The 25,608-nt window shown below is 41.8% G+C and overlaps 1 protein-coding gene across 1 annotated transcript in view; it reads right to left on the reverse strand.

Moving 5' to 3' along the window:
* Positions 1 to 2,514: 2,514 nt before the first annotated feature.
* ROR2 (ROR family WNT receptor 2) overlaps positions 2,515 to 25,608 on the reverse strand; it is a 174,360-nt gene continuing 151,266 nt past the window's right edge. The window contains exons 5-9 of the mRNA XM_086771347.1: positions 15,333 to 15,460; positions 12,398 to 12,712; positions 9,618 to 9,863; positions 7,329 to 7,531; positions 2,515 to 5,887 (exon numbers count right to left, since the gene is read on the reverse strand). Coding sequence (XP_086627473.1) covers positions 4,445 to 5,887; positions 7,329 to 7,531; positions 9,618 to 9,863; positions 12,398 to 12,712; positions 15,333 to 15,460 — 2,335 coding nt within the window. The 3' untranslated portion in view covers positions 2,515 to 4,444. The remainder of the gene's footprint in view (positions 5,888 to 7,328; positions 7,532 to 9,617; positions 9,864 to 12,397; positions 12,713 to 15,332; positions 15,461 to 25,608) is intronic.

A 25,608-nucleotide genomic window follows, 5' to 3' on the forward strand; every position in this document is an offset into this window, starting at 1 on the left:
ATCATTAGATGAAACTGAGAGTAGTGACATTTAGACGAAGGTGAAGGGATGAAGCTGCCTATCAAAGCTTTTAATAATAAGGCCAATTTGTACCAATCAGTTTGCACTGTGTGTGAATCCTCTGTTCTTACACAGCTGTTTATAGTTTTATCTTCCTGTGGTGGTTTAGCCCAGATCACCACACAGTTTCTCACTCACCCTCCCTCTACCCAGTGGGATGAGGGAGAGAAATTGGGAAGAAAGGAAAACTCATGGGTTGAGATAAAAACAGTTTACTAAAAATACTAAAAACTACAAAACTAACAAGATATAAGGATATTAATATATACAAAATATACAAAATGAACAATGTACAATTTCTCACCACCCGACGTCCGAATGACTCACGCAGCCCGTCCTGAGCAGCAATCACAGGAACCACACCGAGCAGCAAGCAAAGAGGGGGAGAGCAGCTAGCAAGATAGAGGGAACAATGCCAGCAAGCAAGAGAGAAGAAAATGATGCCAAGGGTGCCTGAACAGATACCCGAATGGAATGGATGCCAGAAAAGAATGCCCGAAAAGAATGCCCCCTCCCATGGGCAACCCCCACTTATATACTGAGCATGATGTTTACAGCGTGGAATACTCTCTTTTGCGAGTTTGGATCAATTATTCTGTCTGTCTTTTGCCCAGCTTCCCGCATCTGCACGTTAACGAGACTTTAAAGAGACTTGGAAAGCCAGACAGTGTCCTTGGTCTCATTAACAACAACTCGTACCATCAGAGTGTTTTTATCAACATTCTTCACACACAAAATCCAAAACACACTGGCTACTGAGAAGAAAATTAACTCCATCCCTGCTGAAACTTCCCTATAGTCCCAATGGATAAAACAGATGAAAACACCCTGTGGTAACCCAGATCTCAGACAATATCAGAGCAAGATTCAGATTGGTGTTCTTGCCAGCTGCACTAGTATGGTGGAGGAGGTGCACACCTCTACAATGACTTAGTTTCCCTGCTCAGACTACAAGCCATCCCCAGTCTTTCTTTGTGATTGCAAATCCATACCCCTTATGATTTTGCAAATAGGGACCCACACTTGTTTTCAAGCACAGACAGATGCTCAGTTAACCAAGGCACTGTTGGATCCTGTAGACCTTTGGTTCTTTGTGCTCTGGGACACATGAAACCTAGGAGAGTCCCTTCATGGGTCACAACTTCACCTTGGCACTTTTGACTGTGCTACAAACAAAGCCCTTCTGCCTCACGTTTCAGCTTCTCCCTCCTCACCTGTTCCTCACCAGGACTTATGAATATGGGCAGCACAGACCTTCAAGCTTGCTGATGCTGGGCTGATCTCCTGCCCTGCCAGGGGGCTATTCAGTACAGGAGTGCTTTGCTCTGCCCTGAGGTGAATGCCGGAAGTATTTTCATGCTCTACAGGCATAGGCTGCACGTAAGAGAAGTGGCTGATGACACCAGGGCTCCTTCCACTTCTTTCTCCAACAGTTCTTTCTTCACAACAGTCTGAGCCAAGATCAGACACCTACACCATATCAGAGAGCTGGGCTTGAGTAAGGACAGCTAAACCAGTTGGGATGGGCAGGGGAAGGGCATGCACCAGTTCCAGTGTCATATACCACTGGAGATGGGGAAGAGGCAGTGTCTATAAGCCACAGCCTCATGCCTCATCAGGAGGCTGCTGTGGACAGTACCAATGCTCTAGCCACTTTTCCCAAGGTCAGTCCCTGTCTTCTTATCCCTTCCCTGCTCCTCCTTGGCCTTAATTCCAAATCTTGAGGACAAAAGGCAGATCCTGGCTCTGGCTGAGTTCTTGCAGCAGACATCATAGCAACCTGGGGAGTTGCAGAGCAACAAGTTATGCCAATCCATATGATTTACAGTAGCCACTAAGATGTTAGTAGTGGTAACCACGTGTGCAGAGGTGCTCACCTGACCTGCAGACGAAGTGTTTGCATGCCATCATGGCTCCAGCCGTAGCAGTTCAGAGAACTGTGTCCACATCAACTGAAGGGAGAAAATCCCTCTGCGGTACTGTGTGTGTCACCAAGGCTGGCCTAGAGAATTGTAGACTGCTCCACTTTGAGAGCACATCCATATTTTAGCGGGGATAGGAAAGTCATAGGAGTCTATCCTATTTTTTCTAACTGTATTGTTAGTTAGAAAAAAATCTATAGGCTTGAGTTTATGAGGCTTGAAGAAGGGAGTTTCCTAAACTGCACCCAAAGCATCCAAAGTTGTAACGCTCTTTGACTGTCAGAAATGGGCTGAACTTAAGACAGTGTGGTACAGATGCTCCCATTCAGTGCCACTCATTCATTTATTATATCCCTTCTCTCACTGACACATTTGTGGTGTAACTGGTTGCCACTGGCACTGACTCTCCAGTTTTCAGGCAATAAGTTGGCAAAGGAAGCCAATGGAGTTGATTAATGAAGTTCATTAATCTCAGAACATGATACCTAGAAGAAACAAAGAACTTAAAGTAAATAAACATCACACTTTTTTATTTATTAATCCTTTATTTAGTAGTAGCACCCAAAGCTGCATTATATTAACCAAAGTAATAAAGCTTTCATATTTTATTCCTACTAGTGCATTTCCAAATCCAGGTGAAATGCTGGAAATAAGTAATGCTGCCATACCATGAACACAGGGTGTAGCTCACAATAATACATGATTTACAAGTGAATTCCAATGTAATAAAATTAAAAGTTGCAGTTTAGGTATGAAACCTGTAACCTAAGGAACTGTGGCCATTTCTATTTCCACAAAGTACCAAAACACAAAAATGACTGTAGGAACTATAAAGATAACATACTTATTCATATTTCTTGCAACATTTTATTGAATAGTCCATGTTGGATGTACAACTTACAGCTATAGTTTGTGTTGACTACAATGTTACAATGAGAATGTGTATTGCTTGTCTTACAGAAAGGGTCATGAAATGTATGGACCTGTCTGCATGTTTAACAAAATCAAACAGCAATACAATAAGACTGCACCACATGTGAATATTGTAAATGGTGAAGTTACAAAGTCATTTAATAAAAAATCCAAATATTTCAATGAAAAAAGTATATAAAATGTAGTAAAACATAAATTACATTTAAAGGTCTATAGATGACTCATCCCGCAAATAGAAGCACAAAACCATCACTTTGTACAGTATTGCTTATTTTGGTCTTTTAGAGTTCAAAGATTCATTTTCAGTAACGAGGCAGGAAAAAAACACGGTTTCACATGCAATTCAGCAGTAATTGCGGTCAATCAAGTAAGTCTATAACCCCTTATAAAACCCAACACTTTTACAATGTAGGAACATACATGTGGAGCCCTTTTCTACACTTGATAATCAATATGCAATTAAAGTTGAATTGTTAAGTTAGTGCACACCTACAATATCCCCTACAATATCCCCATTTTTTTGGTTAACAGTGTATTAAGGCTGCCTGCTGCTGAAAATACACAGCAGAGAAGGAATACTTTCATCCACAAATGCAGTCAGACGATCTCATTTGGAAGCTTCTGTCACAGTCATTCATTGGGAATGATGAAAGAAAGCCATCCTCTCTCCTCTCATGTTATTCCACAGGATGATGTGGATGCTATAAGTTTATGTAGGTTCAAAATCATGTGGATAAATTCATAGTAGAAATTCCATCGAGGGCTACTAAACAGAAAAAAATTCCACTTGTGGCTTGGGAAGTCCCTAAGCCACAAATTGCTGGAGGCTGGGGAAATACTCTGGGGAAATTCTACAAGGGAAATTGTCCTTGCAGTCTTCCCTGGGCAGACATTACCGATGGCCTTTCGAGACACTCTGCTAGGCTGGACAGACCCATGGTCTGACTCAGCACAGACAAGTTTATGTTCTGTTTCCCTACTTTTCTGGTTATCGTCATACAAACACAGATCAGTATTTTCAACTTGTTATATTTTCAGACTCAAAAAGCAAACAACAATCTTCTGTCCATTACATCAAAGAGATAAATACTATAAACTAAGCTGTCCATCACATCCAGGGCACTTCTTTATGCTCAGAGCAATTCTGCAATCATAGATGGATTCCTTTTTGTGTTATTGGTTCAAGCATAATTCACTAACATTACACTCACATATCAGGATATACATGATGTGCAATGCTACTCTGCAATATGTTGCACAGCAACAGTACATAACTGAAAAGCAGCTTCCCTCAAGAACTGTAGGACAGTAAAAAAGATTAAAGCAATACTACACCATCATATTTGCAAAATGTGATGGTGGCAATGGTCAATAAACCCGGCATATCATTACTGCTGCACTTTACATGAGTATAGGTTTTTTAGTTTTGTTTCTTTTAATCAGATCAAAACCACTGCTATCAAGCCTAAGGATCTACAGTCTCCATGCATGGAAGTGATTTGAAATTCTTAGTAATGAGGCCAAATCCCTTAGGCTTCTGATTGAATTTCTGCTTCGTCCATCTGAAGTGTGTCATTGTCACCCAGCAATTCTGTTTCAGGAACAGAGCTCTCCTCTTCCTCCTCCTCCTGGACAGGATTCTGGGCAATGTCTTCCATTCCATTGTGTGTGTCATCTGTGCCCTCTGAGAGCAGAGCAGCCCTGTCAGCCACCGATGCATTGGAAGGTGCTGTGGTTACGTAGCCTGTGCTGGTGGATCCGCTTCCACTGTGGTGGGAGCTTGGTTTGGGAATGATCTGGGGAGGCATTTGCTGAGGAGCCATTTGCATTGGAATTTGGACAGGGTAAAAATTTGGCAAGTAAGCACCATAGGCAGACATTGGCTGGTAACCATTGACTGGAATGTAGAGCTGAGGAGGTGGGACCATCGGTCTCATCTGCCCCTTCATTTGTATGAACTGTGGTTGAGGAAAAGCTGGAGTTTTCTGCTTTGGTCCAATGTATCTAGCATTACTGACATTGCTAACAGGGCTTGTGCTGAGAGAACTTGTTTGTGTGGTGTTGCTTGCCCCAGAGGTTTGTGCTGAGCTGTTGTAATTAGAAAGGTTTCCCCATGTTCTTAGTCTGTTGTGTATATCTTTAAATTTTGGTCTTCTGTTGGGAAATTCATTCCAACACTCCAACATTAAAGTGTATATCCATGTGGGGCAGTCGTCAGGACATGGCAAAACCTGTCGGTTCCTGATCATCTCGATGACATCCTGATTAGAATAACCACAGTAAGGCTGCAGGCCATAGCTGAAAACTTCCCACAACACAACTCCATATGACCATATATCCGAATCAATAGAAAACTTGCCATACATAATAGCCTCAGGTGACATCCACCGGATAGGAAGAAGGGAATTTCCCATCAGTTTGAAGTAATCAGCAGCATAAACTTCCCTGAAAAGGCCTAAATCAGATATTTTCACATTCAGTTTATCAAACACCAGTATATTTCTAGTGGCCAAGTCCTTGTGGACAACATGGTGGCTTGAAAGATATTCCATTCCTGCAGCTATCTGAGTCACAATGTGGAAAAAGTCTGCTGGTTCCAGAGTGGATTTGACTGTCTTGTCATCATCAGTGCTGCCAACATCTGAATGGGGAGATCTCATCACCAAGAACTCATGGAGGTCACTGTGGGAACAATAACTGAAAATCATGCTTATGGGTTGTTCCTTTGTCACTATTCCTAGTAAGCAAACAATGTTTGGGTGCTGTAATCGTGATCTCATCATTGCCTCATGTTTGAATTCTTCTCGAAGAGCCAGTTCTGCTTTGTCTTTAAGTGTCTTGATAGCAACAGCTTGTGTCTGTTCACCTGGTGCTGTACCAAAAAGATGCCCCTTGTAGACTTTGCCAAATCTCTCCTCTCCTAGTTCCTCCATAAATCGTACAGTGGACAGATTGATTTCTTTAAGTTTTGCCTGAAATAGAGTAAAGAAAGTAAGTTGGTAAAAAATCACAATGTTTTCTAAACAACAGATTCTCTTATTATAGAAAAGTTCCCAGTGGTTAGATGCTCCAAATGGAAAACAAATTGGGCCAAAATTACTTTTCAGCTTTTTGTATACTCACATCAGCACAGTGATCTTACAGTTAACCTTGAAATGAATTATACTATTATCAGAAGTGTAAATTGAATGATGCTGCCGATGAATGTAATTATTTTTACAAAGAAGCAACCATATTTCCTGCAAGCTACATGCATAATCAGTTCAGAGTAAATCTGGCAAATGATGACATCTATTAACTGCAGCTGCACTTGCCCTACAAATCTGCCCAGAGGCGTCCACTGGAGATCTGTTGGCGAGCATTGGCTGAGGAGGTGGCAGCCTTGGGGTGAGCTGAAACATCCCTTCCAGCAGAAGGAGGAACAAAACCTCTCTCTTTCGGTTCTGCAGTAGCAGATATGCTCTTTTTCCTCTGTTGCACCGCAGGAACTGCCTGTGCCTGTGGGCAGCAGTACACAGTACTCCTGCTGATAAATCTCATGCTAGCTCTGATGGAGAAGGGGTTCGAAGAGGAGCAGAAGAATGAAGGAATTTATCTCTAGTACATGAAGGAAAAGGTTGGAAAGCCAAAACTGAGAAATCCCCAGAGCCTCCCTCCTGCAGTTGGCAGAGAAAGAAAGGGAGTTTGTCACTGTAATCTAATGGGTCCACCCTGACCAGTATGGGCTGGAGCAGTCCGCAGCTGAGCCAGATGCAGCTGGCACAGCTTCACACATGGGGCACTACAGCAGAATGGAGCAGGCCAGGCTGGAAAGAGGCTTCAAGAGGTGATTTGGGAACAGGCTCCGATTTTAGTGGCCAGCAGACTGTGAACGGAACGAGAGAGTTTCCAGCACAGCCCAGAATCATCCACTAAACCCCCCCGTCATGACACAAAATCGATGCAATTTGTTACAATCAGTAACAGGTTGCACCTCAGCTCAGCTCCCCTCTTGGTCGTGGTGGTTCAGAACACCAGTGGACTGAGCCAACAGATTAAACAAGAAACCCTACCCTGCATTCTGCTTTAAACAAGCAAACCAGCTATGTCGCTATCAGGAGTGAAAATGAGCTGCAGGCTAAAGGCTGGATCAGAAATAACATTTCCAGTCACTGACACTGACAGGTAGAATGGAGATTGACAGGTAAGGGCAAATGTCATAGAATACTTTGTCCTGAAAGCTCTTGCCCAAGGCCAGGATTTCTAGGTACAGCTAGCAAGTGCAAGACCTGTTTTTCACTGAAGTAGATGGCCAGCACAGTATGAAAATTAGGTCCCTCGCAACATAGTTCAATTCAGACACCTACAACCTGAGACACTGAAAATCACAACACCTTGCAAATATGTAGCATAACCAAATTCTGGAAAAAATACCTGTTTGTGTTGATTAATGAGTGGCATTTCCATGTCCTGGCTAGGAGACGCCATCAGCTGGCGGCGCTGTGGTGTAGCAGCAGATGCCTTCTGCTTGTTTCTGCACATACAGACCAGGAAGAAAAGGCAGGTGATAACCAGAGGGATGGCTATGCTGGGAACCAGTATGTAGAGGATTCCCATTTTACTGTTGTCACGTGGACCTGTCAGGCACAGAAATGTTCAAGTACTTTTAATGCATTCGATAGTAAAGCAAAAAAACCCCAAAACAAGAAACTACAGTATGATTATCAAGACAATGTTTTAAACAAAAAATAAACTCCTATAACTTGAAAACAGAAGTCACATTACCCTCTCCGCCTTTTCCATAATTTTCCATTACATATTTCAAAGATGTTTCAGAGGGCTGGAGCACCTCTACTATGAGGACAGGCTGAGAGAGGTGGGGCTGTTCAGCCTGGAGAAGAGGAGGCTCCAGGGAGACCTTACAGGTGCCTTCCTGTACCTAAAGGGGGCCTACAGGAAAGACGGGGAGAAACTCTTCAGTAGGGCCTGTTGTGATAGGATAAGGGTAATGATTTTAAACTAAAAGAGGGCAGATTCACACTAGATAATAAAGAAAAAAAAATTTACAATGAGGGTGGTGGAACACTGAAACTGGTTGCCCAGAGAGGTGGCAGATGCCCCATCCCTGGAAACATTCAAGGCCAGCTTGGATGAGGCTCTGAGCAACCTGATCTAGCTGGAGATGTCCCTGCTTCTTGCAAGGGGGTTGGACTAGATGACCTTTAAAGGTCCCTTCCAACCCAAACTATTCTATGACTCTAAGTTTGAATGGACATAGCAACAGGCAGTATGAAGATAAACTAAGGAGCTCCACATTAATGTATTGACTGTAACAGTATGTGTTTCATTTCACTTTATTTTTGAGGCTTCTGGTTGTGGAAACTGCAAAGCATAACAGAGTATCATTGCACTATCTTGTTCAGGGGACAAAAAACAACTGGGTACTCTTCATCACAGTGTATAAAGCAGTGAACTCAATGTGATAAACTGCAGCAGAGCATTGCAGTTTAGCCTTCTTGCCCAACTTTGCCATTTCATCAGCACTTTGCCCACTTTTTACTTCCACTGGTACTTCTTCTGCCCAGAATAACACAAATCTCACTTGTCACTGGCAGAGATATTATTCACTCCGTACTTAATAGAATTAAAGTGCTTTTACGCTACAATGAGACAGACATGAAAAATCCATCAACACACTTAATAAGACTGTTCTGAAACCTTCCTAAAATTTTTTTTTTTCATGATACTTAAAGACTCTAGGAAGGCATGTCCAAAATGTTCATTGGAACTGCCTGGGATGTTTTTTGCAATCTGTGGTTTTGCTATTTGTGGCTACTGCTTTCACCACAACCACATCCCAGTGTTATCTTTGCACCATGTGACATGCAACATAGAAATTTATTATAAATGTCAAATCATGTTACTCTAAAAAAGTGAAGTAACTAAGAAATTTCATATGAATTTTCAGCACTTTTAAATATCTGGGCAATCGGTAATAAAACTACTTTTATGGCTTCCATGATACATCTGTTGCTGCAGGAAATATGCTTTTCTTCCTAATGAATCACATTATTAAGTTGCTTTCTTGTGTCCAAAGACTGTTACCACTGTAACAGCTCTAGAGTGAAGGCTGTACCAATAGAGGGAAGTGAGTGAGACAGTATTAAGCTGTGAGAGCCGTGCATTTTATTTTTGTTATCATTCGTGCAGTATGGAGCCACTAGCAGATAGTGTAGGACTCTTCTGATAAGATAATGTGTTTTATGGCATCTCTGCTTCTGCACTTCACACGGTTTCCTTCCAGCCATTGTGGTCCTACATCTCCCTCTATGGGATCTGAAAATCCTTGCTGCCTGCAAGACGCCATACAGAGCAAAAGCAATATACCACTGAGTAGTGTGAGCAAACCAAACACATAGAGGTGATAAGTACATCAAGTCTGGCATTTAACAAGTTAGAATACAAACTGCGGCAGTATTAGTTATTATCTCAGCTTAAGCACCTAGTACATAATAAAAAAGTGTCACAATGTTTCAGATACAAGCTCTGATCTTCAGAAAGTATTAAATGCCTACAAAACAAAACAAGGGTACCACATTACAGTACATGAAACATTTGAAAGCATAAATCTCTCAAGTGAACTGTACTTGTAAAAATAGGGAACATTCAAAATTACAGAGGATTCAAGACAGTAGTAGGGGAAAAAAGAAAGAAAATACATACTACAAGAAGGTATGTCACACAGTTCCATGCGTACGTTTTTATTCTTTGTAAAACACCAGGGCCCATCCATGCGACCTCCAGGATTTCGGCAATACGCATGTCCTCCACCTAGCTCTGGAAACTGTGTGCTTGTCAGATCATGGATGTGGGGACTTTGGGAGTCCCAGAGTTGGCAAGTGTGGCCAGACTTGGTAACGCTGACTGTCCCTCTGTAGTCTGCTCCAGAACCATTGTAGCACTGATGATCTGCAACACAGGGTTTGACATGTTGCAAATAACAAAACAATCAAGGGCCAGCAAGACCAAAAGTGTTGAAGTGCATAGACCATGTATGCAAAAAGTACTTGAATTTACCTACTTCAGGATTTAAATAACAGCGTGGGTTTTGAAACTTCAGTTCTGCAAGTGTCTGTACTCTTACACCCAGTTATTTCTGGTTTCTGCCCTGGAGTGTACACACCAACATTTGGTAATTCTGAATGCAAGCTGGTGCTAAGGAGCATGTGTGGACCTTTAGATACAGGAGAGGTAAGTTAAACTAAGTTAGATATGACTTTCACTTTGGGAAAAGTCTTCAGATGCCAACATTGTAAACTTCCTGACGCTTTTGATTTCCATAATCCTGTCTTCGTCACACTGCTCACTTGCTGGAGAAATTAGTGCTGCGTTTTCTAAAGCTCCTTGCCAATTTTTCCTTCTTTTTTTTCTTTAGAAAGAAGGGATTCTGGCTTTTCTTCTCTTCAGATACATCACTTTCATATCTGCTGAACTCCTGTATTTATTCTCTCTCTGTTTTGCTGCTATCATCTATTCATACTTTTCAACTGCCTGCCTCCCATATGTATCACATGAACTGAATTATGCATTTTTCTGTATGTTAGCAACATTATCTTCTCAATTTTTCCAAATCTCCCTCCTCAGCCCTCAGGAATCCAGCTATCTCAAAGGCCTTCCTCCAAATCCCCAGTGGTACTCCCACTGCTGCCTCTGAGCATCACGGATTACTTTTGCCAGACTTTTTGTTGTTTTTTATTTTCCTTCCTTTTTCTTGATACCTCTTCCCTGGCTGATTTGTTTTTGTCATCGTTTTCTCAGTTATTTCTGCTTCTCAGCTACACTATATTATTGCCTTACTAGCATACAGCTAGTCTTCCATGCCTGTCGTTATGCCATCGTCCTTGCTCTTAACTGTGAGTTCAGACAATGGATATTCAGAATAATCTTATCACACTTTGAAGTTTAAACATATTTGGTCTCCTGGAGCTTCCTTGTTGAACATTGTAGGGGGTGATGATTAATTGCTAGGAAGCAGAGTAGGCAGATAAATTGTCAGCACATAATTACTGGCAATGCAATGGTCCTTCTACTTCTGGATGCAAATATAAATTCATGGAAGTGAGATCAATGTTTTTACTCATCCTGGTGGGTCAAGAAAGACATTACACTCCATGCTCAATTTAGAGAATTAATATCCTTGTGGATTTCTATATAGATTAAATGTTTAATTTTTTATCAGATTTTTCCAGTGAAGCTTCCACAGCCTAGTTGAGGTTTATTGATAGGTAAACAGAACTCACAAACAGCTGTATGGAGGGACTCAACCGGAAAGGCAAGGACTGAGCCACAGGTGGGGACAGGCATATGGGAAGGGAAGCCTGCAATGCATGGCTGCCCATTGCACATCTGAATCAAATCAGTTGTATGAACATGGAGTTTTATAGCCCAGGGTGGTTTTCAGTACTTTCAGTATTTTTCAGTACTAAGCAGCATCCTTTAAAGTTTCTCACCATCTGTAAGGGTCAGTCAGAAAATCAGTATTGTCTCAACCTTGTCATCGAGGACTTCCAGGTGGACTATGGACTTGATCTGGCCTAAAAGTTAGGCTCACAACTTGACATGAGTTGCTGTGAGCAGCCTGCCTGAGATGCAGTTGTTTTTTTTTTCTTCCCGGGAACAGAACGGAACTGTTACAGACAAGGCCAACTCTGGCCTAACAACAAAATGTACAACATCCTTGAAACGGTGGACAGGGTGGCGCAGAGGTGCCACGGCTCATCCCTGTTGTCAAAACTGGCAGAGATAACCGTGCAGCTGCTATCGAGGAGGATGAATCACAACTGCTGTCTCAAAAACAATGGTGAGAAAGTGCCCTTTAACGGAACTTTGCTAATTATAATGTACAAAAACCACACTTCTATCTTAAGGGCCAAGAACAGGCGGAGATCCCCGAAGTAAGGAGGAGCAAGGTTTGCCACTTGGCATAAAAGGTCGACCCCTAACAACAAGACCCCCGAAGAGCTCTCCCCACCAAGGATCAACATTGACATCGATCGTGAGGACCAGTGGGACGCTGCCTGGACCTGGGACCATAGGGATGCCTTGGACCCACGGTGGTAGCTATTATCTTCTTTTTTTCCCTTCCCTATCTTTACTTTTCCTTTTCACTCCCTTTCACCTATCGCACGCCACTTTACAGGCAAAATAATAAAGTTTGTGCTGTTTGATTGAAACCAACCCCTTTGGTGTGTTCGCCATAATTTTGCACTTCGAGATCGCATTAAAAGAACCATCACAAGTCCCGAGTGGGCTGTGACACCATTCCAACTATACCTTACAACAGTGCAAGCCTATGGTCAGTATTAACATGATAAAAAGTAGTAGCAACCAGTACAGCAGTATTTTCTTTACGGAAGAATGACTGATAAAATATTGTCTCTCCGGCCCAACCCGAGGTAGTAACAAACTCTGCTTTTTCCCAGTGATGAAACACTCAGACTTACATTGACTGAGTCTCTCCACGGGGATCCCAATCCTTATGCAGTTGGCAGCTTCCAGGCTGTCAGGTCGTGGGAGATCCTCGCATTTAGGCAACTGTAGCTGCATCAAGATGAGGGGGTTTGACCTAGCGATGTTGTACTCCTGCCTACAGAGATCATTTTCCAGAACTTCACATTCATCCCGGCACAGCTCCCGTGGCTTAGGGGTCCGAGAGCGCTCATCACACAAGGGAAACACAAAGTGACAGAAGGATGGTATAGCAAACTGTGAGCACTGATCGGACAAATGTGTGGAAGTGCCAATCATGGTAAATGCAGCTGGAAAGGAACAAAAAACATTTTAAAAGTATTAATTCACAAACAGTACGACAAACTACATAATTTTCACGTTATTTGTCTTTACAACTTCCATCTTTTATGAGGGTCTGAAAGCCTCAGAGCAGTGGGGAATTGAGGTCTTTTCTGTTGTAAAGGAGAGCTGACGAACGCAGAAAGCAAAACACAGTATCCCAGTGTCCCTCTGACATCTGCATAGAGCTTGGAGAACCTCAATTCTTAGGAATTTACTCAAGTGACTAGCATTGAGCAAACTGTTGGCACTTGACTAATTTTAACTTGAAAGGATAAAGTGCAAAGGCAAGATACACCTGCCAGGATGCTCACATGTATTTCCAAAGTTCCTAATTAGGTAAAATCTGAACAAGGATCACCTAGCTTCTTCCTCCTGTAGACATTTTGATCAATAAACAAGACAAGTGTTTCTCAAGTCTTGACATGCGTCAAGAAAGCAGAAGCGTGGCACTGGTATTTGGGGAGATACTGCCAGTAAGAGACATGAGAAGCCTAAGAGGTAGCAGTTTGGGGAAAAATGAATGTAATCTACCTCAGTATACTGATCACATTAAGATGAATATCATAATGAATTAGGAACTTAATCCTCTCCTTCACCTCTCAGCATCTACACACTAACATTAATCTGAGAATTTTCTTGCACATTGCAAAGAAAAGACAAACATGTATATGGACCATGTATCTAGGGATGAATCAAGCTTTAAATTAGGAACGGGGAAGCATAATTTTTGAGTAAGGCTTGCTAGTCTGCACAGCAGGAAAACTAAAATCCAGAATGAAAATTCTCCACAGACATGCCTGTAACCTTGTTAAATGTTCTCAGTGCAGGGCGGTAGGTGTCACTGTTTCCCACACACAGCTTCCCCTAAACCCCTTACGGCTCTGAGTGCAAAGATCTTCCACGAAAAACTGCGCTTAGGAAGCATGGGCAAAAGTGTAAGCAAAATCTCAGCAGCAGTTATACAGCAGGTTTTTTTTTTTTTTAATCTAACAAGTTACTGCAATTTCAAAAATGCACTGCCATTTGGGCAGAGAACATCCAGTCTTGCAGTTTTACATATAAGAAGATTTGTAAAAAACAAGTATGCTATGAAATCTTCAGGGTTATCTTGCATAAGGCATTTGGTATGTCCTTCAGATGTATGCAGCTGGAAAACGTCGTATTATTAATGGATTATCATTACTGCCTAGTTAGGCACTGGGCAACTCTAGATGGTGGTTCACAGAATTTTCGTCAAAAAAGAACAATTCCATCAGAAATTCTCCTGAACTCCAGGACAGAGAGTCCTAGCCCCCAGCCTCCAAAAATCTAACTGATAATCAGCAGTGTTACAGATTCAGCAGCCAGGTCATGAATGTCCATGTTGTACATTCCTGAAACAAGTATAAGTTGATCAATAAACATTTCCTGTAAGATTTCACAGTTTTTTGGTTGATTTTTTTAAAAAAGAACATTATGAACCTAATTCACAGAGTTAGAAATTTAATAATTTCAGATAGTTGAACATTTTCATATTGCTGAAAAACATCCAAACAAGATAGAGATTATGTTGTAGTAAAAAACTGCATCAACAGTAGGTATTAATTAACGACATAAGGGTAAAAGAGGCTGGAATTACAACAGAGTACAGAAGAAAGGAAGGAGGGGAATCAGTTGTAACAGCACAAGGAAAGGTCAGTGCCTGGATTTTGCCAGTCCCGGAATCTGATCACCATCTCAAGAACAGAAAAAAACCTGAGCTGGGTTTCTGGCTTCACAATAGGCCTTTCCGGTAATATCTTTAAGGAGACAGAGCTGACAAGTGAGGTCAAACTCTTTTTGGCAACTACTTATGTTAAAATTGAAGATTCAATTAGTTAGCCACATCTGGCCAGATGCAAATAAGCTCCTGCTGGACTGAGTTAATTGGCCACATATTATGATAAACAGTTTGCTCTATTCCAGAGATTCATTTGCTTGCTCTACTTGTGTACATCAGTCATAGCTGCTAATGTCAGCTGAGGTCCAGTGAAGAACACCAATGTTGATGTACAGCCTATCAAAAGTCATCAAGGTTTTGGATGCATGTTTGTGACTCTGTACTGAAAAGACTATCAGAGAAAGAATCAGCGGATGCAGGAAGGTCAACTTTTGTTTTACACAAATCAACGTGAAATCCAGACTCTGGTAGGATTATATAGGGGAGGAAACCCAAAGGAAAAGCCACCATATATTTTTAAGGAAAATAAAAAACCAGCAATTTTTTATTACATCGCAAATTGATTTTTTTTTTTTTAAAATCTTATATTTGAATCTATCATGCAAAAAGCTCCAGTACAAACCACAAGCTCTTAAAAAGTCAGGGCTCTGACATTTTACTTAGGGACATGGAAAAAGCTTCTACACATGACAGCAGATATTCACCTTCTTTGCTCCAAAATTTGCTAAGTGCACAAGTGAGAAACTAGCTCATCTCCTCTAAACCTCAATCTAAGGATATCTTCATCATTGACCAATAAAACTGAAAAGGATGATAGCACGATTTATACCTGAATCAGATACTTTCATGAATGCTTTTTGCAGTGCTAAGGAGATGTATAAGCTTACCAGTAATTCGATTTTCAATTTCCCCTTGCATCTGGAGGGAGTCCACATAAATGGTCCTGTTTCCAATGATTCGTGCACATGCAATTCCTCTGTATGGCTGACAGAACCCGTCTTCATGGTAATCTTCTCTGCAAAAGACAGGTTAGGACTTTATAAGCAATCTAGCTGTCCCAAATGAATTTATAAAAGGAGAAAACCCCAAAATACTGTAAATCTGAAACTGTTCCATTCCTTAGGTGCAGCTTTCTCCTACAATTCTCTCTACGCTACCTTAGAAGTATTAATGGGGCACCCTGTAAACAGATAATCAGAGAAAGAAGTAAACCTAAATCGAAGATTAATTTAAAAACCACATGTTAATAGTAATGGGATTTGATAGACAAATCTGTTAAAAAGCTGTTAGGCTGAGACAGCACCATAGAACTTGTTACATGTCCCCATGCATTTTTGGCATCTAGCTGCACCCAGTACAATTAGGAAAAGAGTTGGTTCTCTTCTCCCACCTCTCTCTCCCTTTCTTCATTTCTTGTCGTGAACAGCAGAAGAGACCTTGCCAAGCCTTAACTAAAACATGGAATTTTGAACTCTGAATTAGGTAAACAGAATAAAAAGTAATCAAGGTTTCAACCTCTTTTCCTCTTTGCTCTCGTCAGGGTCAATGCCAATTTCCTTTTCCAACGTGTATTTTAATACATTTTAAAATTCAATGAGCTTTTGGGTCAAATTTTACTCCCTTACATCAACATATTTTGGCATAAAAGCACTAGGCTAAAGGCTCAGTGGTTCAACACACCATCCCCAAAGCCCCAGTAAATAATACAGAGTTGATCTGTAGAACATAACTCTCTGAGCACTGAAAAGAGGCTTCAGAGTGAGAATGCTCTTGGAGCTAATATCCACTATGCCATGTACTTCCGCTGGCATGGCACAGCTTCTGGGCTAGGATTCATTAGCCTGATGGGTTCATATCATGTCATTCACTGCATGATGGAACAAAAAAGGCATTGTCGTAGTTCAGCCCCAATCGGACCAGACTACGCAGTCTCTCTCTCACTCCCCCCACACTCTGAGAGAACAGGGAGAGAAAATATAAGGAAAAACGGCTCAAGGTTTGAGATAAGGACAGGGAGAAATCCTTAAAGTTACCATTACAGGCAAAGCAGACTCGACTTGGGGAAAACTATTCATTTATTACTACAAACAGCAGGATAATGAGACAGAGAACAAGATAACCTCCATCCACCCCTCCCTCTTCCCGAGCTTAACATTATCTCTACTACCTTCCCCTCCCGAGCGGCACAGGGGGGAAGAGGGAATGGGGGTTGCAGTCAGTTCATCGTACGTCGTTTTACGCCGCTACTTCATGGTTGGGGGAAGAACTCCTCACATTCCGCCCCTGCTCCAGCATGGGGTCCCTCCCATACGCCACAGTCCTTCGTGGAACTGCTCCGGCGTGGGTCATCTCTTCCACGGGTGCAGTCCCTCTAGAACAGCTGTCCCAGCGGGCCCTCCATGGGCCACAGCCTCCTTCAGGCATCCACCTCCCCCGGTGTGGGGTCCTTCACGGGCTCCAAGTGGATCTCTGCTCCTCCGTGGACCTCCATGGGCTGCAGGGGGACAACCTGCTCCACCATGGTCGTCACCACAGGCTGCAGGGGAATCTTGGCCAGGAGCCACATTATTCCTCCCCCTCCTTCTGAACTGACCTTGGCGTCTGCAGCCGTTCCTCACAACAGGCTGGTAGATGTCTCTCAGGATCTTTTTTACATCTTATTCACTTCTCATCTCCTCTCCACTTCTTGCAGCCAGGCTGGACCGAGTTGGGCCCAGTCGGCTGCCTGGCGAGAGGCCAGAGGGTGAGGCCTGCAAGGCCCATGAGGCCTGCGCCTCCCCCTCTGCGCCTCTGCCCCGACTCAGCTTCTTCACATCTTCTCTTCTCTTTTTTTTCTGTTTTCCCATTCTTAAATATGTTATCACAGAGGCGTTATCACGAGACATTCTGCTACCAATCGGCTCGGCCTTGGCCAGCAGCGGGTCCGCCCTAGGCCTGGCCAAGTCCCCTGAACAAAGGGGAGCGACTTCTAGCAGTTTCCTACAGAAGCTACCACCTTAGGCCCCCCTCACTAAACAAAACCACGACAGGCATAAAATATAATCTAGAAAACCATTACTCTAGAGTAATCGTAGGACAGTCAAAAGTTTAATCACCTTTGTAACTGAACAATAAGTTCAGAAGTCTGAGGTGCCTCTCCCATATCAGCAATTTTTCAAGTATTATTTCAACACTCTTCTGCCCTTTGAACTTTATTATCTTTGGATATCAATACCTGTTTTGGTCACTCATATTTCCACTTCTCTTACAAATACCTTCACCCGTCCTTAGCAAACCACATGAGCAGGACAAAACTGTCAGTGAACATGGGTAAAACCACGTAACTTCAGCTGGGCCCAATAAGGACAGAAACTTGCTGCCTGACAACAGCTAGCCATTACGAACACATCACCCAACAGCTACGCAATGCTGACTATAACCCATTATTTCCGGTATCTTATTCTGTCTTAGGAACCTCTTTTCATTTTTCGTCTGCTATGCCTCCCTGATAAAGCTCATATCCTCAGGGAAATGTTACCACCATTTCTTAAAATAAAAACTCTTTCGTAGTGGAATGTTGGGCAGGACTGTCCATACAATGTAGTTAAAAGCTGAAACCATCGATCACCACTTGAGCAGCGTCTGTCCCTTTCCTCCCAGAGAGACAATGACTTAACAGGATCCGATCCATCTCACAGCTGCTAGTTAAACCATGGTGATATTAAGTGTCTCATGCAGTTGTTGTCCTTTATTTCCTACTACAGTACGATTGTTAACTATTCACAGAACAACATTTTGTCTACAAACTCTGAAACAAATTCTGCTTCCACAAAGATACTAAATTTTTTTATTACAGTGGATGAAGTAAAGGAGAAGTCTTTGAGGATCAATTAATTCCTGCAGTGAAATTCTTTCACTCTTATAACAAAACCTCTAATTTTGCAACAACTGCATCATGTCTAAGGGACAAAAATATCAAAGCGTTTTGTCTGTGCCTGTTTTATGATTATTTACCACCTCAGTAGGAAGTCAGCAATTCCCATAAGCAGCTGAATGAATACGAAACCCTGGTTTTGTCCTTCTTCTCAAAAGTAAATTCATATCCCTATCCTGCAGAACAAAGGCTGCAATGTACCTAACTGAAACTATACCTCACACTTCAACTCTCAGTGCAGGGCCCTCTAGCCAGCACAAATAAAAAAAAAACCAACCCACAACACATAAAAAATAGCACTCCAAATAGCATGGGTTCAGTGACAAAAGCAGCGTGATCTCTTACTCAGCTCAGTTTATTTATTTCTGTCAAGAACTTCTAAATACAGCTTAGATACTATATATACACACATATGCTCCCCTCACCCATGTTATAGTCAACTGCTGATTAAACTAAACTGGATATGACCATTACCATGGATGCAAGCAAAAGTAAACAGTAACCTGATGTCAGATACTCTGACAGAAGCTGGGCTGTTATTCTACATGCATCTTTGTCAAGTTAGGCAACTCAGTGAACACAGTTTGACTAGTACCAGCGACTGTGGGGACAAAATTACAGTAGTCTTCATAGGAAAATAACTGATTGCAACAAAGCTGCAGAAGTGGCAGCACTTAGAGTCTCCTTACAGATTATTCTTTCTCTTGGCTACATGTACACTCAGCACATGGCAAAACATCCACAGCAAAAAGCAAGCTGGAGGGAATCTGATAAAACAGTGCAGACCCTCTATTCCTAAAACCTCAACTTTAATTTCTTAGGTTGAATGTCATTAGTTTTCCAGGCCCATAAGGTGATCTCCTGCCAGAACAATAAAGTTAAGAACTAGCCTTTCAAATATAAAACTAAAGCAGGAGAACCTTTTATTTTAGGCATGCCAAAATGAAACTAAAACACTGATATCACTTCTATGTACAACATGGGGTGTCTCTAAGATTGACTAGACTTACCAGGTCTGGAAACATCTTGAAGAACCAAGCACTTACAAGACATTTACAAATTTATTATCACATATGGAATGTACCACATGATTAAGCACAGTCTGCCTTCAGATTTGTGGTCAGAAGTCTGTATAAAACCGAGAATTAACCAAACAAGCAATGCAAAAGAAAGACGCAGGTTCAGTGATATGGTGCCACAGCTTCCAGGGACATCTGAGTCTATAAAAAAAGCACTGGAAGAACTAGGTGCCTCCAAATAGCAATAAAATCCAGCATGCATGAATAAGAATCTCTCTATATGGAGATAATGCAAGACTTCCATAAGGTAGATATCTGCTCTAGAAGTGTACGGAGAGATTTCTAGGTGTACTGCATGTGCTGCAAAAACATACTGAGCATCACCACCCCCACCTTCACATTAAGCATTACTTCCATGTGACACAGAAAGAACACTGAACAAAAGACTACAAAAGAAAATACCTAGGCAACAAAAGGGCTTTTCTTAACAGAAAAGCTGCAATGCTGAAAGAATACATCTGGGCACAATACACTATATGATATCTACGTAACACAATCTATTGTATGCAACTGTCAGAGCTGAACAGACCAGAGGGCATATGGAATAAAAAAGTTCCAGAAAATAAAAGCTAAGTATGGAAACTCTGTTCAATACTAAAATCACCTCGTGAGGCACTAAGTCTGATGAGAGCTTTTGGTATGTATTTGGTGTCCCTGAAAATGAGTGCAGACCTACTGGTTTTGCTGAAAAATAGAGAAAACACATGAAGGTATAACAATCTTTAGCAAGAGTTCATGAAGGGAGTTCTGAAAGCAGAGTTGAGAGGTATCAGATGTTCATTTGCTAGTAAGATATATTTTTTTTCTGATTGCATCCCACAAACTTAACTTACAAAGACAACAAAATCTTGTAAGTTAAATATCTTTTCTTGAAAATAGAAGAGACACAATACTGTGCATCAGTCATAAAAGGAAGCTCAGAAATCCTCCAGAAAACTCAGAAAGAAACAAAATTATGTTCAAAATTATAATTTGAGAACAATTTATTTTAATATATTCAAATTATAAATTTAGGAGTTATTTGGAGTGATACATCTTCAGCTTACACTTTACTAAAGTAGACAATGCTAAGCCAATTCATAGAATAAACAGGATATTCAAGAGCTTACTTTTAAAAAGACAGTAAAAATTTTGTTACAGTAGTTTTCCATAAGCAAACTAGGTTAAAATTTCCTATAAATTTTCCTACAACAAATAACAAACCTGAAGTTTTGATCCTCTTTCATATTGTGCAGGGATTAAACAGTTTTTAATTAAAAACTGTTAAATACTAAGAGAGGATATTAGGACTCTCCCTCATATTCCATTACAAGTGGGGTGGCAAAGTAAGGAAAAATGCACAGAAATCCACACTTAGATAGTGACAGATGAAGGAAAGGACAAAGGATTTTTGTCATGCTATTTGCTATGGGTACAGAAACACAACATTTGGTATACAGTCACTCATCTTATGGGAAAGTCTCAGAGTTTTTGGCAGCTACAGCTTGAAAACTGATGGCAGAAACCGTGTAAAAAGAGGATGATTATAATCGACAGTAAGATCAGAGGGAAAAGACAGGTATCATATTACAGATCATGAGTTTACTTAGCCTGGTTTGCGTTCCTTCATAAACATAAAGCACACACACTAAATGACCTGCAATACAAAGAACTGAAAGAATAAAGGTAAATCACTCTGACTTGTGGGAAGGGCATTATAAAGGGCTGCAGTAAAAAATCAGAAATTTCTGGTTTTAATATACATATGTATTCGTGGTTTGTTTATACTGCATCTAAAAATCAGGATATGTTACAACATGGCACTACAGCCCTTCTACTTTGTTACCCATACTCCTGACATGCACCATATCATAGTGCCAGGGAGTGAACTCAACTCAAAAGGTGATCACTCTTCAATGGCTAAAATGAGTTCACGGCTCCAAATATTAATTACCTCCCAAACAGGTCACAGAGAAGATCTGAGAGAAGACAAACATATGCCTTGTCATATGCCATACTGCACCTATAAAATTTGTCTCCTGTCAAAAATATAGTATATTAACATTACTATAGAAAAATACGTGGTACTATCCAGTCAGGTTTGTATATTTACCTTTCAGTGAAAATAATAAATAAAACACTCAACTTCTTGTTTCAACATGAACTAAAATTTGTCAAGAGTGTAGTCTTTTAAATAGTTACACTAGGCTATAAAATTGCTCCTTCTCACAGGCCTCCTGTTGTGCACAGGAGATCACTGGATGTTTTGCTATTGACATTCAAGGCAACAGAGCTGGAGCATAAAAATTTGATGGAGGAAAACGGTATTTTTCAAGACCACTGTTGCCTGAACTATTACTATTCACCCATTGAGAAGGGCTGGGCTAATGCCAAGTGCTCCTGACATCACCCATAACTTCTGCCCATACAGGAGAGAAGTTCAGTAACATGCACAAATAGGTCAGAAGTTTTAGCAAAGTTTCCAAAACCCAGGTGTACAGAAAAACCTCAAAACTCCCCCCAAAACTGGAAACATAAAACACCAAAAACCCCACACTTGCACATCTATGTCCTGCTGAAGCTACGAAGTGAAAAGATGGCAGGGACAACTGCAATTGGGCCCCTGCCTGAATGGAGCCACCCTGTGCACCTATCACAGGAGAAGGGCTCAGGCTTCCTACCCTACCTGTTTCCATGCTCTGAACAAACAATTTTATTCTCTGACCAAAGCTTTATTTGCAAATAACCCATCTTTCTGGAACATAACATCACTTGTTGGCACATCTTTACCCACATCTAAATAGTAGCGATCCTGGGATACCAGAAAACACCCATCAAAGCAGTTAGTATCTTGAAGAGAGACTTCACTAAAATACAACAGGGATGTAAAAACTTTTCCCATACACTGAAATAATGTAATAAATAGTATGAGAAAGAAAGGGAGTCTAGTGTTAAAAAGTCAAGCACTAACAGGCAGGGGAATTTGTATAAATAGTCATAGCTCAGTTGAAGTCAATGGACCTTTGACAATTTACACTCGCCAGGGATATGGCCCGTGAATTTTGTTACCAGATGCTCACAGTGTTACAACAGACCTCAAAAGCAAGATTTCCTTATGTCTAGCACACAACTTATATAAGTATTAATAAATAGCATTTATTTCTGTGCTTTTCATTTGAAAAGTAGCACATAACAGAATCCCCCCCCAAATTTACTTGAAGTCACATTTACTGAATAGAGCAATTGTGCTGCATTTTACCTGAATGCTTATTTGCTAGTTCCTAAAAAAGTACATTGTGAACTGAAACTCCAGATTCAACAACTAAGATCAGTGAAAAAAATAACAGTTGATCTTTACTCTACTGATTCTACTAAATGATGAATTTGTTAATCTTAGTCATAAGATTCGAGACACCATTTTAAGATGGGTAATAGATAAAGCAATTCATTGAAATGTCACTAATAAAAACAGAGCTGCAAATGGACTTAATGTTTGTGACAAGGTAGAGAAAAGTAAGTTGTTTGTCAAATAGCAACTTGTAAACAACAACTTTATTTTTAGTCTATTGCAATTATTTCCACAATAGATTGTAAAATCAGTATTTTAAAACACAAAACTCAGGCTCCAAAGTCTGTCTCTAAACCATAGTCCAAATAATGTCTTAAACATATATTCCAATGTTACCATGAAAGGAGGATGCTTTTAATGTAAAGTATTTAAAAAGCATTTAAATGAAGAGAGAGGGAGGACATCAACAGGGTTTAAGGATATGCTTTCATTGATTGAATCATGAACCAAATGGTTCCTCTCACTAGGTACGGCCTTAAGTGACTGTTAGCACTCCTAGCTGAGGTATGTCCTTGCTAAAAAATACCACTTTCAATTATTTCAGTGGATAAAATCAATGGAAAATTGTATTGCCTTCTTTTATTTCACAGAGTCCTCCTCCATTACCCCTATAACAAGGAAAACAGGGTTACTGAAGATTTGGAAAAAAAAAAAATTCAAAAAATTAATTTCAACATACGGGAACAGGGACCTGGCCATGCAACATTCCAAACAGAAAAATGAAAACAACTGCCTTTCTATTTCAGCTAAGACAGAGATTATATGTCAAATAGCAGAGAGCTTTGTAAAACAGCCAGAAATCATGATTACATAATTATATGAACATGCAAATGTTCACAGTCCTTCACAGAATATTATTATGAAAACTACAGAAACATCAACTATGTCTAACCATACAATACCAAAGTGTCTGTTTCACGGTAATTTTCCAAGTTTTAAGGAAAAATTAGCATATTCCATTTATCAGAAAACCCCAGAATCATCTAAATTACTTCTTTAAAAAATCTAAGCAATAATATAGAATCATAGAATGGTTAGGGTTGGAAGGGACCTTCAAAGGTCATCTAGTCCAACCCCCCTGCAAGGAGCAGGGACATCCCCGACTAGGTCAGGTTGCTCAGAGCCTCATCCAGCCTGGCCTTGAACGTTTCCAGAGATGGGGCCTCCACCACCTCTCTGGGCAACCTGGTCCAGTGTTCTACCACCCGCATTGTAAAAAATTATTTCCTAATTTCTGATCTAAATCTACCCCCCCTCTATTTTAAAACCATTACCTCTCGTCCTATCACAACAGGCCCTACTAAACAGCCTCTCCACATCTTTCTTGGAGGCCCCGTTCAGGTACTGGAAGACCGCTATCAGGTCTCCCCGGAGCCTCCTCTTCTCCAGGCTGAACAGCCCAAACTCTCTCAGCCTGTCCTCATAGGAGATGTGCTCCAGCCCTTTTATCATCTTTGTGGCCCTCCTCTGGACCTTCTCCAACTGGTCCATGTCCTTCTTGTGTTGGGGGCTCCAGAACTGGACACAGTACTCCAGGTGGGTCTCACCAGGGCAGAGTAGAGGGGGAGAATCACCTCCCTCGACCTGCTGGCCACGCTTCTCTTGATGCAGCCCAGGATGCGGTTGGCTTTCTGGGCCATAAGGGCTCATTGCCGGCTCATGTTAAGCTTCTCATCCACCAGCACTCCCAAGTCCTTCTCCTCAGGGCTGCTCTCAATCCATTCTCCGCCCAGCCTGTATTTGTGCCTGGGATTGCCATGACCCAGGTGCAGGACCTTGCACTTGGCCTGGTTCAACTTCATGAGGTTGGCACGGGCCCACCTCTCCAGCCTGTCAAGGTCCCTCTGGATGGCATCCCTCCCTTCCAGCGTGTCGACGGCACCACACAACTTGGTGTCGTCGGCAAACTTGCTGAGGGTCCACTCTATCCCACTGTCCATGTCGCCGACAAAGATGTTGAACAGGGCCAGGCCCAGGACGGACCCCTGAGGGACGCCACTCGTGACCGGTTTCCACATGGACATCAAGCCGTTAACCACCACTCTCTGAGTGCGGCCATCCAGCCAACTCCTTATCCACCCAGTGGTCTGTTCATCAAACCCATGTCTCTCTAGTTTAGAGAGAAGGATGTCGTGCGGGACAGTGTCAAAAAGCTTTGCACAAGTCCAGGTATATCCGTTGCTCGTCCCTTGTCCACCGATGCTGTCACTCCATCATAGAAGGCCACCAAATTGGTCAAGCACGATCTGCCCTTGGTGAAGCCATGTTGGCTGTCACCCATCACCTCCTTGCTCTCCATGTGCCTTAGCATGGTTTCCAGTATAGTCTGCTCCATGACCTTGCCAGGCACAGAGGGGAGGCTGACCTGTAGTTACCTGGGTCTTCCTTATTTCCCTTTTTAAAAATGGGGGTTATGTTCCCTCTCTTCCAGTCATCGGGGACCTCACCAGACTGCCACGATTTCTCAAATATGATGGCCAGTGGCTTGGCAACTTCATCCGCCAGTTCCCTCAGGACCCGAGGATGGATCTCATCAGGACCCATGGACTTGTGCACCTTTAAGTTCCTCAGATGATCCCGAACCTGCTCTTCGAGTACAGTGGGTGGTTCTTCATCCTCGCAGTCCCTGCTTGCACCTTCTACGGCTTGGGCGGTGGGACAGGAACTCTTGTCGGTGAAGACTGAGGCAAAAAAGTCATTGAGTACCTCAGCCTTCTCTATGTCCTGGGTAACCAGGACACCAGTTCCCTTCCGGAGGGGGCCTACATTTTCCTTGGACTTTCTTTTGTCCCCTACATACGTATAAAAGCTCTTCTTGTTGCATTTTATATCCCTGGCCAGAT

This window comes from Chlamydotis macqueenii, chromosome Z, assembly GCF_036417535.1.
Source record: "Chlamydotis macqueenii isolate bChlMac1 chromosome Z, bChlMac1.mat, whole genome shotgun sequence".
In the NCBI taxonomy this organism is placed as follows: Eukaryota; Metazoa; Chordata; class Aves; order Otidiformes; family Otididae; genus Chlamydotis; species Chlamydotis macqueenii.